Genomic DNA, 18,911 nt, shown 5'->3' with positions numbered 1-18,911 from the left:
TGAAAGGATGTTTTTATGAAAGCATGATTATACAAAACTTACTTCAGCCCTAATTAAAAAGCTACCCTGATTCTTCACTGTAGTATAAATATAATGTAGCTATTTGTCTTGTTTTTTCATCTCTAAATATGTGAATATATCTCCTTCTTCAAATGGAATGTCCCAGAATAGATTGCATACATGCATAAACAAAATGACCTGGAATTGTTGATGTAGACAAGATATAGCAACTTCCACATATTTAAGAAACTTTAAGAATGTTTTATTTCAGGCTGCTCTTAAATACGGAGTACTAATTTTCAGAAGAATCAATATTTTTCTTCAAAACTAATAATTAAAGTCTCCCCAAACTCTGCTGTGGGGCCTTATCATGAAATGGGAGGGTGTTCCTGGGCGGCATGGGCAAAGAATGTCACGAGTGTATGCCAAGATTATACATTCCGGCAGGGTCACCCAAAGTATGAAGGTCATCCCAGCTGCCCAATTTAAGCAAGCTGGCACCTATATTGGGAATCAGTTATAGAAACATGAGGAGGCAGATAATCGCTTTAAAGACAATGGCAAAGACATCAATTCATACTACATGCAAAAAGGCAAGGGTAAACAACTGCTGTATTTTTACTAAGAAAATCACTGGATAGACAATAAAATGATGAACAATAAAGTGCCAGATGAGCCGAGGATCTTTCAGAGTGCTAATGATGAAGGCGAATATATGTGTCCTAGGATAATGTTGCAGAATCCAGTCTAGGTCAGTCACTGGGACCAGAGGTTTAGTCTTCCGAGCTTTTGGACTCGTGCTGGACCATCCTTTTTAGTTGTTGCCACGCACAACCAGGCACCATATAAATACCACACACAGAATAGCCCAAAGCACATACTCTGCTAGAGAGAAGTGTTGTGGCTCGCCAGCAGAGCTGGCAGCAGACTCAGACAGTGAGGAGGTTGGGGACAAACATGGGCCAGTCCTGGAGTCTGGGGAAGGCTCTGACAAGTGCTCTGCATTGGAGGCAGAGATAGGGCCAGGGCCATCTGACAGTTATTAGCTGCCTTCAGAGTCGGAGTTCAGTGAGGCAGAAGAACAGCTGGAGCATTTTGCCAGTGTGCACATGCACAGAGCTGCCAGGAGAAGGGAACAGTTAATGAACAAGGGTCGACTTGGGAGTAAGGACACAGGTGGAAGGTGAATGGTCCCTCCCATAGGGGATAAAGAGGAGCGAAAGAAGAATGGGGTTTGCAGGAGACAATTAGTTCATTTAATTTCTTGCCAATTAATTGCCAAGTAATTTCTGCTACAATGTGGTGTTTGGAACAGAGGTGGTTTTCAGCAGTTTCTGACCAGTTCTATAGAACCGTTAGCAGAAATTTTGAGTAGTTCGGAGAACTGGTGGTAACCTTCCTCCAGAAGTAGGGAGGGAAGGGAGATTTTACAGTATCCTTCCCCTGCCATGCCCACCAAGCTGCGCCCAGAACTAGTAGTAAAAAATTTGAATCCTACCACTGGTTTGGAAGATATCGGCCTAGCAACTCTTCAAGCCTGATAAAGGTCTGTAGTTACGGAATCTCATGAAAGACTGTTTGCCAGGACTTTATGGAGAGGAATTCACTTTAACCTAAATAAAAGGGGTTTTATCAGGATGAGGAGTCTGTTTCATGATCTTGGGAAGCCTACGTCAGAACAAGAAGTTCCCTGAGGATGGGCTCCAGCATGAGTCCAAAAGCTTGGAAGATGAAACTGAATAAGGAGATATTTAACCAGGAAATAAGGAGAAACTTTCTGACAGTGAGAACAATCAACCAATGGAACAGCTTGCCCTCAGAAGTTGTGGGAGCGTCATCACTTGAGGCTTTCAAGAAGAGATTGGACTGCCATTTGTCAGAAATGGTGTAGGGTCTCCCGCTTGGGCGCGGGGGGGCGGGTTTGGACTAGATGACCTACAAGGTCCCTTCCTACTCTGATTATCTGTTATCTGTGGTCCCAGTGACCGACTCAGATTGGATCCTGCAGTACTAATGGTCTTTATGGTGCTACTGAATTAAAGCCTTTGAGGTGTCAACTTGCTGATGTTGCCATACAGAAAAAGAAAAATTATGGTGGCTGTGAGGGCATGATTGGGAGACTTGAAAGATCAGGTTAGGAACAAATAATATACATAAACAAACAATCTGTTAAAAAACAATGCAAGAGTTATGTCAGGTTTCTATGTATGTACCAGAGCACATAATTTTAATAAAGAAAAGAATTATACTTTTATACGATGCACAAGATGAAAACCTAGAAAATGCATTCAGAAACTCAAAATTAATGTTTTCTAAGAAGCAATTCTTTTACGATTACAGAAGTTTCAGATCACCAATGTCATGAAATTGCATTATAGTAATTCAAGATCTTTGCCATTTTTCTAGAAATTGAGAATAGTATACATATTTCCCCTACTCTTCTCCATTTCTGTCCAGCTTATCTCTTTAAGTAAGGCTGGATTTCCACATTCCCACAATATTAGTGAAGCAGAATATGGTCCAGAAATCAGGGATTACAAGTTCACATCTTTTCTTGTTTTGAAAATCAGCAACAGCAGGATAATCTCTGGAAACTGGGAAAATATTGGGAGGCAGCATTTAATCTTCTCCTCCCATCTCTTTTTCTAATTTAAATTATTATATTTCATTAAAGCTATTTCAAGAGTGGGGAATGGAAATGGGGTGAATGATAAAACGAAGTCCTATCTCAGAACACTCTAGCTCTTCCCTGATATTCAGAGCATCCTTATACTCAGAGAAATAGGCACTATACTGCCCTTCAAACATTTTTGGGATGTAGCTCCCATTATTTCTAATCATTGCTCAGGTCTAAGGTATGCAAATGTAAATTATCTGAAAGACCAAATCTACTGTCAAATTTAGCAGAAACTTTTATTACGTTTGGATCAGTATTGTCGAAGTTGTAATAATTGTCATTTTTTGTCAATGTTCTTCAAAGTACCAATTCTAGAAGCAACCTGAACTGATGTATTAAACTGAAGTCAACAACACAATATCTGACTTAAATTTTGTTTTCTTTCTTCTTGCATCATTTTACATCATGAACAATTCTGGAAACCCTTCTTTTCTGTCACTTTAGAAGCTACTGCATCTGACATGTACTGCATCCAACATGTTCTTCTTCATCTTTAGCTTATTTTAAGGAATACCATTTTATTTATGACATGAAATAAAAGTCACACACTTTTAGTATCTGATTACCAACATTCCAGAAGAGGGAAGTCATTTGCTAATTTGGAACTGCAACACATTTACTCTTTTTTATGGGTTAGCAGTTCAAACAGACAGCTGAACTCACAAATAATATGGGTTTTCCTTATTTTTCCTAGTAAAGCTAATAAAACAACATGATTGAATGTAATATAATTCACTATGCAGTATAAACATTTATTCAACTGAGAACACTAAGGGTTCACAACTTTTATCACATTTCCATGTTGTGTAAGTGCTGTTTGTTTCAAGCATGTGAATGACATCTACTTAACAAATGATAAGCGAGAGTTATCAGATTTCATTTCATATCCCAAAGCAAACACCTGCCTGATGCTCATTCTTTCCACTGATAACTAAGTACTAAAAATGCAATTCTCTGCATGTTTCAGTCAGTAGCAAATCACACTGAATTCCTAGATATATAGGACCAAAACTTAAATATTCAGTGTTACCACAATTTAAACAATTGGCAAATCAAATAAATAAAAATAAATAAATAAAAAATAAAAGTACTGCGTCACATTACATACACATATCTAAGTAGATATATTTATAGCTAATTTAATTTAACGTGAATTCAATTCTTGGATGTAGCTTCTATAACAATATTGGAGTGATGCAATTCTAAATCATTCACATTCTCAAATTATATTCCAGGCACGCTATCTAGTCGAAAACAACTGAGAAGAGTAATGGGATCAATATATTTATTTGGGTTAGACATCATTATGACAAAGTAACCATGTTGTCGTATTTCTGACCTTGAAAAAGTTTTTTTCTTATTTCTTAATCAAGTTGCATTCATTTTTAAAATATAGAACCTTTTTGTACACATTCCTCCTAAAATATATAAATGTAATGCCTTTCACTGTCAGATTTGCAAACTTTTCTTCATATAAATGTATTTGGAGCACACCTTTTTATGAAATAAATGCTTTTTAATTGGCAAATTGTGCCACAAAATATGGTAGTGCCAAAATCAAACTGTTAATGCATATTGTTTCAAGAAGTGCAGTCTGATAAATTTATATCAAACATGAATTTCCTCCTCATTCAAACCACTAACACCTGAATTTTTTTCTCACTTGAAAGCTCTGGCTCTTTTCAATAAGGCTGCCAACATCGGTATTTACACCCAAAATAAATAGATATTGATTCCTTTCTTGAAATGAGTAGATATGTATACTATTATTCATTTAGATTTAAATTGCAAGTCACCATTAAATGGCTTTTAGCCATAAAACATACAATATAGAAACATAAATTGATAAATTATGGAAATATTATTCCTTGTGTGGTTTGGAACATTCTCATTTAGAATTAATTGTTGCATTGAGGCAAAAGTTAATTGTTGTGTTTAGCACACTTAATAATAGCCATTATTCTCAAGCCCTCTGCAAGAATAAGATATAATGTAGCAGGTATAAGTTCTCTAAGATATAGCAGGGATAAGATAGCCCACAATGAATACATGTACTGAATTAAAGTAAAAACATGAATTTATATAATAATGTGTTAATTACTTTAAGCATGCAAAAATTCACTAGATAATGTTAGGAGTTGAATTTGATTACTTCTCAATACAATATGTATAATAAACTTTGTTTTTATGCTAACCTATTCTAAATTCATTACTTCATCAACTGACAATGCTGATAAACAGACAAACATACCATGTAACACGAGGTTCTGGCCAGCCTCTCACAGTGCAGTGCAACCTGGCATTCTGTTTTTCCCAGACAGTGTGTGAACGAGGTTTGATAACAAATTCAGGAGCATGTAGCAGACTATCTTCATTTAACTTTTTGTGGAATTCCATTGTCTCTATTAACTGTAAGTACAAACATTTCACCTTAAAAATCATCCTCTAGACATACACTAGCCTTAGCTTTGATGTAGACTATTATATAAAATATATTTGTTGAACATCTCATAAATATAATAAAATATTATCATAATTTTCAACATGCCATTTAAGCAATGTTTTCTTAAAGAAGATGACCATGGAATAAAGTGAAAACATTATTGCTTTCTCCAGATTCTAGACCAGAGCTCTCCAAACTTGGCAACTTTAAGACTTGTGGACTTCAAGTCTTCCCAGAATTCTCCAGCCAGCTTGAGGACCCCTGTTCTAGACAAATCTAGAATTGACTGCCCATTACTTCCTAAGTGCAGAAACTAATGATACCCTACTCCCTCTTCTCTTCCTTCCACTTCCCCATCCCACTCTCAGTCTCAGGAAATTGCAAGTGTTCCCCATATCCGTGTTTTCCAGCTTTGATTCAAATGGATGTTTTCTATTATTTTAAGACCTTCAGAGTTGATGGTTTTTGGAATTTTCTTCTAATCTAGATAAAAACTTGTCTCCAATGGCTGTGCTGCCTGGCAACCTCCAGTGACTAATCATTATACTGCACAGCAATTGGGTTGCTATGTTTTCTCCTGATTGTATCTACCTTTAAAAAAATCTATAACAATAATCTTATTGTTTAAAATGCAATGTTTACAGTTTACAATGAACCATTCTTAACTCTGGAAGCTCATGATCTATTTTCCAGTGGACATCCTTTCCTTTCTACCCAGTCCAGGGAAAGCAAAGCTTCCCTTTTTATTTTTCAAAGAATAGTAAAGCTGCTTCTGTAGTTGCTGCTTTGCTTTTTGAAGCTAAACTATCAATTATTTCTTATTACAAAGTGTCCATGCAGGAAGATGTAGGAATGAAAAAGAAACCTGTTTCCTGCTGCTTTCATCTTGTGGGGGGAGAAAAAGTCTGGATTGGGGTAAAAAAAGATAATGTGAGAAGAGAAGGTATCCATGTACACAAACAACTGGGAAATATAAGAAAAGGCACATGGAATTGCAACTAGTAAAAAGGGAACAATCACTGAAAATAAGAAGTGGCACCGAATCAGCCAATGAGGTCTCTTCTCTGCATGGATTGAAAGGGAAATAACAGAGAAATGACATTCAGCCATGATCTGGACTGAACACATAGCTCCATTGCCAACTCTCTGCATTTGGGTCAGGCATTTTTGAAGTTGGCTTAAGAAAGAGGTGAGAACAACACAGAAATCATGCTGTTAAAGGAAGCAATGAGGCCAAGTAAAAGAGAAATGTGAATTTATGGAAATATTAGTATCTAATTTGGAATTTTGCTCCTTTTCCTTACATGAAGTGAAATATAGAGGGGTCAGAAATTGGCCACAGCACGTGCCAGTTGGGACAATAGATCTGCTGGTTGCAAAACCATTTTGGTATGCACAGTCATACTCCAAGCCAAAAAAAACAGTCTACAGCAGTTCTGGAGCTGACGTTGATTTATTTATTGGCTTCAACAGGAGGGAATTCCTTTTATTTAAACAAAGAGAGTACTGGGGATGGGAAACTGATCCTTCTACATTCTTGCCCTTCAACAGATGCCAAGAAAGATGCTGGAGTTTTTCTCAAAGGAAACAGATAGGATTCATACTCTGCCCAATCTTTATAGACCTATAATTCTCTTATTTTTATTTGTAGAGATACAGGAACAATACCTGAAAAATATATTCTACAATGTTTCATATTTAGATTCTGAATCTTGCTAAATGTTTAAGTCCTAATAGTTCAGAAATTATGTTTTTCTCCCCCATTTGAAATCAATCAGAAACATAATAATTAATAATGGCTTACCTTTGTAACCTTGTCCTGTATTTTGATATTTTTAACAACACTAAACAACAACAAAGCCTCACATCATTAATGAATAAGTAATTTAATACCGTTTTCTTTAAAGCCAATTTTTCAGCTGTCTCCCGTATTGCTACTTTTCTTGATTTTTTCTCATGGTGTTCTTCTTCTACAAAAGAGGAAATTTTCTTTTTTGTTGTAGTGATCCCTTCCCCAGTAGAAAAAAGATTCCTTCTAGCAATATAAGCAGCACTTTCCTTAATTCTTTCTTCTTCTTTATCTGTAATTCCACTAATGTAGTTTTCTCTGCAATAATTAAAAAAAAAACCATTGCATATTGGAAAACAAGACATTATATGTTAATCTTAACATAATAAATTAAATATAGTCCACCGAATATATCAAGACAATGGCCTTTCTATATCAGTTTTTCCTAATTTGTGCTGTAGACATAAAATTTAGGAATAAAGGTTATGGATGACACAAATTTTAGTCCAATTTTCTGCATAATATGTTGTGGGGTGGAGAAGCTGTTTTTCATGATTTTCTTGAAAAATATTAGTTATCATCTTATTGTCTCTTTAGTTTAAGAAAATAAAGGTAAGTATTAAAAGATACCAATACTTGTACAAGATGCCGATGTTATCAAACTAGCTTGATCCTTTTTAAATACATTATAGCTATTAGTCTTTTACATCTGGTATAAATACAGTATATTTCAATATCAAAGTAATATACTTCTGCAATATAAATCATAATTAAGACTATGAATGCAGCAAACAATTGCTTAGAAAGCTAGCACCTGGGATTGGAAAAGGCAACAGTAATGGGCTATTTATTTAGCTTTTCAGTTAGCAGCTGCAGTTACTGATTATAAAGCAAATCTTCACATGTATCTACAGTATATATCCAATCTTGTATTCTTTTAATACTTTATCAATATTTTAATATAAATGCCAATTCATTGAAATGTGCATATGAGTTTTGTGGTCAAATCCATATATATAATTTATCACTATATAATTAACACATATAGTCACTCTGAATATCAAAGGTATGAAATGGCTATCCATATCATTCTAAACATTAATTCAAATGTTGAGCAATTAGAATAGGTACAGAAAGCATTCTTGAGATGAAGTGCCAAATGTTTAGGCTGATCCTGAATGCAATTCTTAAAGATTTTAAACTTTAGCCAGAGAGTGTAGATTGGCAGATTTTCATATAAAATCAGATGACTGAATTATACCTTTGGAATATTAGCACAGTAATAGTTATATTTTAGATGATGACATTCAGTAACTCTTGGCTTGGCTAGGGGTTATGTACACTTAAATCCAAAATACCTCTGAAGGTCATTTGTTTGGAAAAGGCTTCCTTCAGAACACCAACAAATCAAAGTAGATGTCAAATATTATTAATTTTGAAATGTTAATAATCTAGCGATAGGAGTGGGAAAATAATTGCAGTGAAAATAAGTAGAATTCATAAATTTGACTAATCTATGGTAAGGATTATTTTTAAATCATGTCCAAAATGCAAAACCTTCTAAAATGTTTTTGTGGCACTAAATGTAAACCAAGGGTGTACAAGTCAGCAGTCTAAAAGTGGATGTCTTTCATCACAGCATTCTAGTAGAACATTCCTAAATTAGCTTTGGAATCCAATTATTTTGGGTCCAAATCTATCTTTATCAGTTGGCCAGCAATCAATACAAACTATCAGCTCCCTAAAAGGAATTAGATTTTTTTAAAATTACACGGTCTGTCTCTAACAATTATCTCATAATGGAAAGATGCAAACTGATCTAATTAATAATTTAGATATGGTTTACAAGTATAACATGAATCTGTATCTTTCAGATAATAAATAGGTGGCAGTGGTATCACACAGTCCAATACTTTCCGGCACAAAGAAAGGTTAGACTTATTATGAATCAAATTAAATGTTTATTCCTTTAAGAAAGACTGGCAGAGACTAAATTGACAAGACAACAAAATTATATATTATGATATTTGTTTTATATGCTAAGATTTAAAGTAAATTCTCTAAATCTAAAAATACTTTGGAAACAGCAACAAATATATCCAGACTGAAATCACATTGTCAGATAATTGTTGAAAACAATTATGCTGACATTGTACAGAAAACAAACATTGAAAGAATTCAAGAATTTCAGTAGCAATTTCTGTTAAAAACATAGCCTCCTCTGTAAATTTCAAACCCATCAATATTCTGTGTAAAAAGTCTTAAATTCAAGTTCAGATATACTACAACTCAAATATATCATCTAATACAGGGGTGTCAAACTCAAGGCCAGATTCGGCCAATGGGATGCTTAGATATGGTCCCTGGGGCTGGCCTAGAAACAGCAAAGGCTGGCCTGCGGTGCCTCTGCCAATGAAAATGGACCTTGGGGCCCCCTGCACCCCATTTTTGACCATGATGGCCTCCTGCACCCCTCTGCCAGTGAAAATGAAGCACAGCCCCCTGGAGTTCTATTTTCACTGGCAGAGGGCTGCAGGAAGCCAATCAAAACAAACTAAAAACAAAACAAAAGAAGAACTGTTTCCCCTTTTGCTTTTGCGTGCAAGAAGGGACAGGAAAGGAGAAAGGGAAAGAGGAAAAACAAAGAAAAAGAGAGAAAGATGGGAAGAGAAGAAAAAATAAGGAAAAAGGGGAAGGAAATAGAAAGGAAAAAGAAGAAGGAAGGAAAAAGGGAAGGAAGGAAGATTATAATGAGAATGAGGGATGGTCTCAGAGAAGTGCTGCCTTAGCACTTGGCCACTACAGGTGCCCCCAACATGAGTCCTGTGTCATGCCCACCATGGCCATGCGCACTCCTGACCATGCCCACCCCCGGCCCCCCAAGGTCAAACACAACCCTGACGTGGCCCTCAATGAAATCGAGTCTACACCCCTGTTCTAATATGTTTATATTGACAGAGGACCAATTTTTCTATTAAAAATGTCACAGAAAATGCAAAACAGTGAGATACTTAAAAGATAGCATTAAGTATTTAGTTCAGTTTATCTTTCTGTTTTCTCTCCGTTATTGATTCTCTTGCTTTTCAATTGTTCATTCATAATTGAAATACCACATATAAGTAAACAGATTCTTAAGGATAAAGACTCAAAACTTCAGAGGAAACATAGATAGGACTGCACTATTATTGACAGTTAATGTCAGGGAGATTATATTTTTAATCAACCTCACCATTTGTGCACTTTTATGGGCAATAGAAAGACTCATTAGCAATGTATTTATATGGTGAAATTTAGCATTGAAGCCATTATAATGCTGTAAAAAAAAATTACTCTCTATCTCAATCATTATTTTTTTTTGGCCCATTCACAAAACAACAGTAAAGACACATACCTTCCACTGAATACAGGGACAACATACTCAATAATGGTGTTTTCTTTTTCATCTGACAATATACTTTGTTTGGCTCTTTTTGCTTTAGGACTCAACTTTAGAGTATGATCTTCCAGACTTCTGAAAGAAATGTCATATTATTAAATTTTTAAAGACATCTTCCTTAATATTATCTACTGTAATGCATGTTGAACATAATGGAAGCTGAACCTTAGTTGAACATCCTTAGCTGATTAGTAAGAGTTTGAAATCTGTATGTGAAAATTGAGAAACAATTGTTTTTTCATCCGTAATAATCAAGATATAAGGTATTATTAATATTTTTATAAATTTCCTGATGAGTAGCCCTATCAATCTTCAGCAGTAAAACAAGAGACAAATCTGTAGGTCCTTAAACCCTATTCAATTTATCACAATATAACAATTGTTTGTGTTTTTCATTAATTTATAACATAATTATAAATTACGGATCCACTGTGGGGTTTTTTTTTGGGGGAATTTTTACATGTATCTTGTGTGTTATATTTTAATTTAGATTCCTAACTTATAGTTAATCTCAGAGGTGAGCTGCACTTTCATTTGCAAGGGGTTCGCTGGTCGTGAGTGTGCATGTGCCACTTTGGGGCTGAAACACAGCTTCAAACAGGCAGCTAATCGACTGAGGCAGCTCCAGTCAGTATAGCAGGGCAGCGCAGAACTCACCTGGATAACCTGGGTGAGGGAAAAGTTAGCTATTTAGGGAAAGCATACCACAAGTGCGGGTGGGTGGGCCCAGCCAGAGATCCCAGCTAGGGGTTCGCCTGAACCTGCCGACCATCCAGCAGCCCACCACTGGTTAATCTTACTAAGAAATAGAAAGTACCATTGATTTTAATAGTCAGCAAAGAATTGTCTTCCAACTAACCATCATCTTTCTAGGATTGGAAAATCTGTGGGGCTGCAAACGTTCTAAGGAAAGGAATAGTATACTATACCTGGACAAGCCAAATATTTAAATAAATGTGTTTTTTTTAAAGAAGTGGGATTAAGACAGTGGTGGGATTCAAATTTTTTTACTACCAGTTCTGTGGGCGTGGCTTGGTGGGCGTGGCAGGGGAAGGATATTGTAAAATCTCCAGTCAGAGGTGGTATTTGCTGGTTCTCTGAACTACTCAAAATTTCCGCTACTGGTTCTCCAGAACTGGTCAGAACCTGCTGAATACTACTTCTGGATGAAGAGGAACCTGTTACTTCTAAAAGTTAAGCTCAGGTGTCTGGAAAGGCACTCGGAGCATATTATCATTGGGTATTTTGTTAAGTATTAATGTATTATTATTTGATTTCACTTTAACAAGGCAAATAAGGCTTTTAAAGTCTAAGCACACTTAGTCCTCTTTACGTAGCTTATCCTGAAGGTTATTTTCCTATTTGTGCTGAGCTCTCTTTCCATTAAATACATATTTGGCAAAATTTGTTATTGTAGGAGATAATGTTTTGGAGGAGAAAAAAATGCCAATCTCTGTCTTGCACTGAACTTCTTGGAGATCTTCTTTTGGGACTAGGCCCTTTTCCATGGCAGCTACTTTTTGGACAAACCAGAAAGCAATAGCAGCAGACTTGTAATACAAATGGGGCCACAGGCCTCTAAATGTTAGAAACCATTGCTTTACTCATCAGCTACTCACCGCATTATAAAATCTATCAAGTCAAGCAATTTAAAACATTCACCATGAGGCAGCTGAAAAGTGTAAACTGCTTCTAAGCCTGCAGGACAAGCTAATTAGGAATCAAATGTCTACATTCCCCCCACGCCTTTCTCTACATCTCAGCTGATGACTAAAGACATAATATACCAAAAGGAATGTCTTCAAGTTACGTTCAGTCTGCTGAATTGAGGATTTCACCTCTGGCAAAGAAATATTGTAATATTTGGCCATATGATCAAGAAATTACTGTAACAACCAAAAACTTAACACTTTTCAAATGAATTTTTATATTACAGAAGAAAAGAAACATTTCTACAAGATGGTAAAAAAGTTTAGAAAATAAAAGACAGTAAGACCAAATTATTATCGTTGGATTTCAAGTAAGGAATTTATCTTTTTATCCTTCTCACTACATAATCTTGTAAACGAAACTAGCCACGAATTCTAGCTATTAAATAATCCAGTTGATCTTTCGGCATCTACCATTAAAACTGCTTTCTGAACCTGAAATAACACAGCCAGTAAAATAATGAATGTGATTATATGTTTAGGAGTAACAATAATCCAATTATACAGGTTGACATTGGGTTTACCCACAAGCCTAAATCCATCTAACATATAAATTAATCGCTTCAGAAAAAAAATCCTTTTCTTTTAAATCTGCTGATAGATTGCACTGTATTTCCTTACTGTATTGGATTTCAACTGCCAGCATTTATTCTGAAATTATCAGAATAAAGTATGAACTTAAATTATGGTAAAAAATAATTTGTCTTTATCTTTAAATAAGACTACTATAGTCACTGATAGCTGATACAATTCAAACAGTAGTTAAATTACCGTAAATGGGTTCTTTTTATTTATGTTTATTTGGTAACACAAATAGATGAATTATCTTTAATTTCTCTGACTATAGCATTATAGAATAAATCACCGGGTTAAATATTATGAATTCAAAGCCAGAATAAGCATAACACAACAAGTATATGCAACATTCCTGTAACACTTTTCTCCTCCAGAAAAACAGCAGTGGGATTATGAGTCTGAGCTAGAACTCAGCAGAAGCACTAAGTAGAAAGTTTTCCCTCCAGCTATTTTATTTATCATCAAATATTTGATTAAATTACTTTTCCACCCAGAGAAGGATGTATTCTTTCTATAGACAGAAAAGCAGCTGTGCTGAATGTTCTGAATAAGGGGGAAATGGCTAAGAAGATTTCGAGTAATGTTTCTCCATTTCCTCAGTCAAACCCACAGACTACATAACTAGTTAAAGTGCTATCAACAGATTGGTTTATGACTCTGATAATGTAACATCCATTGTAGTGTACAACATGGCATATAAATGGCTTTACAAGCCAAATATACAAAAACAGAAAGAAACATTTTGTAAAAAGGTAATCTGAGAAAGCTTATTGTCCCAAAAAATATTTATGATCACAAAATTTGATACCCAGGAAATGAAAATGGATGGAAAGCTACCATACTACATAAAATTGTATTTTACTCTACCCGAGACTGTATGGGTCATATCCAAGACGATATGCTTCAGCTTTCTTATTGATCAGTTCAGATCCATGATGATATGCTTCAGCTTTCTTACTGACCAACTCAGATCCTAGACTGTAAGCTGCAGATCGTTTACTGTGAGCTGCAGATTTGTGGGCATGAGCTTCTATTAATTCTCGGCTGGCTTCTGCAGACTTTTGGTCAGAAAAAGCTGACTCCTGATGGTAGGCTGATGCGCTTCTGTGACTGTAGGCGGTAGAGCCTTGTGTATAAATGGCAGATTTCTGCTTTTCTTCTTTCTGATATTGACTTAGTGTGGATTCTAGCTCTTTGTGACGATAAGCTCGGTCGAAATGCTGATGGTGCCTCTGATAGAATGGTATAGACATTTTTTGGATTTCTCCTAACTCAATTCACACTTTGGATAAACTGTGAAAAGAAAAAAAACTAGTTAGTCATTATTCTCAACTTAACAGTATGTTTTATGTTTTTGTAAAGATAGCAAAACCATCAAATGAATATTTCTCCATGAACTTATTAAAAAAAAATCTGCCACCAAGATATAACATTAAAAATGCTAACATTATACAATGTCAAGTTTTAAGAACAAAATATTCACAGGAATATAAATAAAACTTAGAATATGCACAAATAATGTCTTAAGAATACTAGTTACACAAAAAATACTTTTTACTTCATATTTATGACTGCTGGCATATTTTTTTAAAATACAGATTCTGATATCTGAATGTGTTTTATGTGGGGAAAAAAACTGGTAATGGATACTGTGAAAAAAAAAACTGGTAATGGATACTGGTTAAAAATATAACAAAATATCCATTTAATCTAATGTAAAAATCTATCAAATCAAAACTTAACATAAAAAAGCAGCTCCCATAAAAATAAGTTTTTTCAGTTATTGGCTCTTGCAAAACAAAGAAGCAAGATGGGAATATGTAATTGTTCTAAATCCTAATATAGGTAGAGTTTACATTTTAAAATATTCACCATTGTAATTGTGATTTATTTATTATTTTCATGCCTGTTGGTTCTCTTTTATATTAATCCAGATGAATGGAAACCAATAGTCTCTTCTTATTCATTGTACTCTGGAGCTGAAGATTTATACAATTATAATTTTGTTCAAGAGCAGTACATAAAATGTCATCCCACACATTTATAAACCTCTTGACCTTCATTTTGTCAGTCTTACCTGCTTGTGGACCATTGCTTAAAAACACTGTTCGCTCTACACATTGCCATCAGCTTTACAATATATAACAGGCTTGTGAGAAAGGATTTCAAAACATCTTTGTGTAATTTAATTGACATTAAGTTAATTTTGCATGATGGCAAAAAAACAACAACCCAAATATCGATAATATAATTCTTTAAATAATAGAAACTATCCAAGGAACAGATTCTCTGATTATAAACCTATCCAGTTGGAAGAAGGCCTTATGAAGATGTTCTGCTGGGGTGGCAATGTACATCCTTTTCTTAAATTAATCCTGATTTGTGAAACATTCATTCTTGGGAGTTTCTTTAGCCTATTCTCTTTTAATTTTTTAGGAAAAAATGTTGATATCTCTTTCACCAGTACATATTAGATGTCTATTTTGGTCTATGTAGGTGTTTCTGTAGGTGTCTGTGTTGTTAATTTTAGTTTAGTAAAATTAATTTAAAAAAAAGAGTGAATTTTTTTTCCAATAAAGAAACAACTACTGGTTGACATAGTTACATTCACCAGAACATAGATAGAAAATATCAGTGCTAACAAGATACTATAAAACTTCTTATATTTGAATGCATGAAAGTAAAATGCTTTTGAAAAGTACACTAAAATCTCTGTGTAAGAGAATATTAGCACTTTGGTAATCAGAAAAAAAAATTGAAATAAGTTCTCATAACACAAATCCAAATGTAGAGGATAATTGTTGCTCAGCTAATCTTTTTATTTTAGCCATTACATCAAATATGAAAAATAAATGAAAGATTTTAATAGCTAAATTAGTAAAATATTAAGATTTTTTTATTATTTGGCTTTAAGATTCCTTTGGTTTGTTACCACAATTACCAGAAATTTCCCAGGCTACTGCTAAACTCATAATAATTGCACAAATGTAACAATTATCTGTGCAAGAGTTAGAAATGAAAGAAAAAGTGGCATTTTGTCCACAGTTTAACATACAAAGCAAATATGTTTGAGCAATATTTATATAAACTTACCAGAAGCCAGGTTCAGTATTACAGTATTTCAATCTTGTATGAGGATGAATGAGAGGAAGAGAGAAATCCAATTAAAGATCAGTCTAGCAAAGTGGAAGACAAGACTTGTGTTGAGGATGGGCTCTCAAGTCCAGAACAAAAATAATGCCAGCAGTCACTGGAATGTCAAAGCAACACTCACAACCTTTTAAGGCTGCGAAGGTTGTTAAAAATAGCAATAGCAAAGAGGCAGCTAGAACGCTCACAATCTTTCTGCAAATATATGATGACAGCAGCTTTAAGCTATAACTTTTCTGTCTCCAAATCATAACTAAGTCCTTTCTGACAGCTTAGAAATGATATAAGTGTGGTTGTGCTACTTTTTAAATAAATAAATCTAATTTAGAAATGTGGTAGCACTAATACCCTCCCTCTAAAATAGAAGCTAAATCAATTGGTGACAAATATCTACATCCCCTTTTCCCATACAATGTTGGGAAATTGTGTTTTCACAAAGTTGCGGGATTCCTAGCTGTCTCAGAAAGCAGCACCAATTAACTCTGAAGTTAAATCGACTTGACATGTGCATGAGGGAAGATGCTGTGATCATTGTTTTTGCAGTGCTTCCTCAAGTTGACAGTGTGGATTCCCTCCTCATGCTGCTTCTTTTTTAAGATTCCCCCCTCCCCTCCTTACCAAAACCAAGATGTCACAGTGCTTTGGTTTCCCCAATTCCTGCCACCCAACAGATGAGCAGCTTTGGCACTCCTCTAACAGTGATCGTGTGTTTTTTCCCCCATCCCTTTTTCTTTCTTCATCCCTTACTGTATACAACTAAGCCTGCACAGAGAAGAGCAGGAATGGGGAGTTGGGGAGTTGGCTGCCTCCTGGTTTTGGCATTCTACTATTAGTTGGTTGGAAGAAAAGTTGGTCAGAACAAGAAGGAGAATGAAAGGACCACTGCTTGGTACTATGCAGTCGGGCAGAAATGAAAACTTCAGTGATGGGGCAAAGATGGTGGCCTACAGAACAGGGCTAAAATAAAGCCCTTACTAGCATTTTAATTTTTTTTTTTCTTCAGTTTGAAAGCTGAGGTTCACAGTATCTATTAAGATAAGGTTCCAAATTAAGAACATAGTGTCAAGTAAAACAATTTATTTAGGAATAAAAACAAATTAGGAGCCTTAAATCAAAGGTTGGCCAGTTTATTTAAATTTCAGCTATTTCCTGTTTTTAAAATTTTTGCCTCATAAGGATTTATTTGTTCTAACATGTCAAGACAGCTTGGCAGTACCTCCTAACTTGAGATCTGGGACACATCGTCTGAAAGACAGATACATTGAAGTAGGATTGTAATTGTGATCATCATCATCTTCATCATCATCATCGAGTTTAACTATCTGATTAAATATGTCAGAGCACTATGCTGCAATGATAACTTATGACCACAACTTATGACCACAACTGTACAACTGGGTACAAAACTTAGGTTGCTAAGTGAGAAATTTGTTAAGTGAGTTTTGCCTCCATTCTACGACCTTTTTTTGTCCCATTTGTTAAGTGAACCATTGCAGTTGTCAAGTTAGAAACATGGTTGTTAAGTGAATCTGGCTTTCCCATTAAGTTTGCTTGTCAGAAGGTTGCAAAAGGGGATCATAAGACCACAGGGCTGCTGCAACCGTCATACATGTGAAAAATGTCATAAGTCACTTTTTTCAGTGCCGTTGCATCTTTGAACAATCACAAATAAACTGTTGTAAGTCAAGGACTACCTGTTTTCCAGTGGCTGGTCCAGCTAGTTTGTCCTGCTGGATTTTTTTTCTCCATGATTTTTTTGTCCATGATTTTGCAGTTGATCCAACACTGTTTCAACACTGTCTCATGAAATCAATGAACTACCCTAAGCCTAGAAGATCATGTTTCATTCAACCCTTATATCTCCAAGTAGGCATTCTTTCAGTTTCTGCTCACTTGGCAAAGCATAATCTTCTTCCTTTCCCATCTCCTAGCCACATAATTGCAAAGCTTCCCTCTTCCTCTTTTTCTAAATTTTAGGCCCCTTTACAGTGGTCAGATTCAGCCAGTTCACACCACTTCGGGAGAACTGGTTGTTAACTTTCTGAGCAATTTGGTGAACTGGTTGTTGGTAGAAATCATTAGGCCAGAGAACTGGTTGTTAAATTATTTGAATCCCACCACTGCCCCTTTATACTATAAAATAGGAAGATTGCTACTTTATTTCTGTAAAGCTGAACTATCAGTTCTTCCTTATACAAAGTTTCCATGAATCTACAGAGGAATTTAAGAAAACAAAGTACAGTTTGTTCTGTAGTTGCTTTGATTATTGTAGCATAAGATCAGCAATGCTACATGAAGGGCAAAAGAGAAAGAGTTTGCTTTAATATTAATATGGGAAAGGATGAGAAAGCAAAGGAAACCATAGGGACCAATGAAGAAATAAACATCCCTTAAAAGAAGCCACTAGGAGATCATTGCTTGCCTTTCCTGCATGGATGGAAAAGAAGGAAAGGACAAGACTCTTTCCATATTGCATCCACCCATGTTCCACAGCCCCATATTCCATAGTACTCACTGCCCAAAATACCCAGCTACAAACCAGTAGCTCCTAGCTGCAGCATTCACACCCCAGAGCACCTCCCCACAGCTCCTGCTTACCTCACCACAGCATCTGTGCACATGTACACACTTATTTTATTTATTTATTATTTATTTATTTATTTTTGTCAATTGCTTACAAGATAATAGGTATAAGTAAAAACATAGTTAAGAATACATGGATACATATAAGAAAAATTTAAAAAAAACCTGTGACCTACTGGTCTGGTTGTCTGGGATTTCACCTCTTCCCACATTGCAGTCACATGAGGTTCTCACTTAATGACCCACACTGTCCTGGGATTATGATGGCAACCAGGACTGCTGAGTTTGCTATCACTAGGTGATGCAATCACATGATATTACACTTTTATGACATCATTTAGTGACAGTGGAAATTCCAATCCCAAATGTCATTGTAATCCAAGGATTACCTGTAGCTGAATGTCATTATTGGGCTTTTAGCAAAATAAACACTGATAAAAACTTGTGAATCCTGACTTAGCTAACCTTTTACATGAAAAAAACTTTTCTAATTAAAAAAACAGTGGCATAATATAAACAAGCATTAACTTCTTGTGTCATCATTATTT

The 18,911-nt window shown here is 35.2% G+C and overlaps 1 protein-coding gene across 12 annotated transcripts in view; it reads right to left on the bottom strand.

Moving 5' to 3' along the window:
* Positions 1-15,890, bottom strand: part of MYOM1 (myomesin 1) — a 69,379-nt gene extending 53,489 nt beyond the window's left edge. For 4 of the 12 annotated variants that reach the window (XM_026671876.2, XM_026671881.2, XM_026671877.2 and 1 more), the window contains exons 1-5: positions 15,724-15,890; positions 13,498-13,923; positions 10,301-10,420; positions 7,014-7,227; positions 4,929-5,086 (exon numbers count right to left, since the gene is read on the bottom strand). In XM_026671876.2, coding sequence (XP_026527661.2) covers positions 4,929-5,086; positions 7,014-7,227; positions 10,301-10,420; positions 13,498-13,883 — 878 coding nt within the window. In that variant the 5' untranslated portion in view covers positions 13,884-13,923; positions 15,724-15,890. The remainder of the gene's footprint in view (positions 1-4,928; positions 5,087-7,013; positions 7,228-10,300; positions 10,421-13,497; positions 13,924-15,723) is intronic. The other 8 variants (XM_026671878.2, XM_087961601.1, XM_026671880.2 and 5 more) reach the window with 2 other exon arrangements.
* Between the last annotated feature and the right edge of the window lie 3,021 nt (positions 15,891-18,911).

The sequence above is a fragment of the Notechis scutatus genome, chromosome 3 (assembly GCF_049901735.1).
Source record: "Notechis scutatus isolate UNSWTSFEM ecotype Mainland chromosome 3, rNotScu1.2, whole genome shotgun sequence".
Taxonomy (NCBI): domain Eukaryota; kingdom Metazoa; phylum Chordata; class Lepidosauria; order Squamata; family Elapidae; genus Notechis; species Notechis scutatus.
This window is presented reverse-complemented; position numbering and strand designations above follow the sequence as displayed.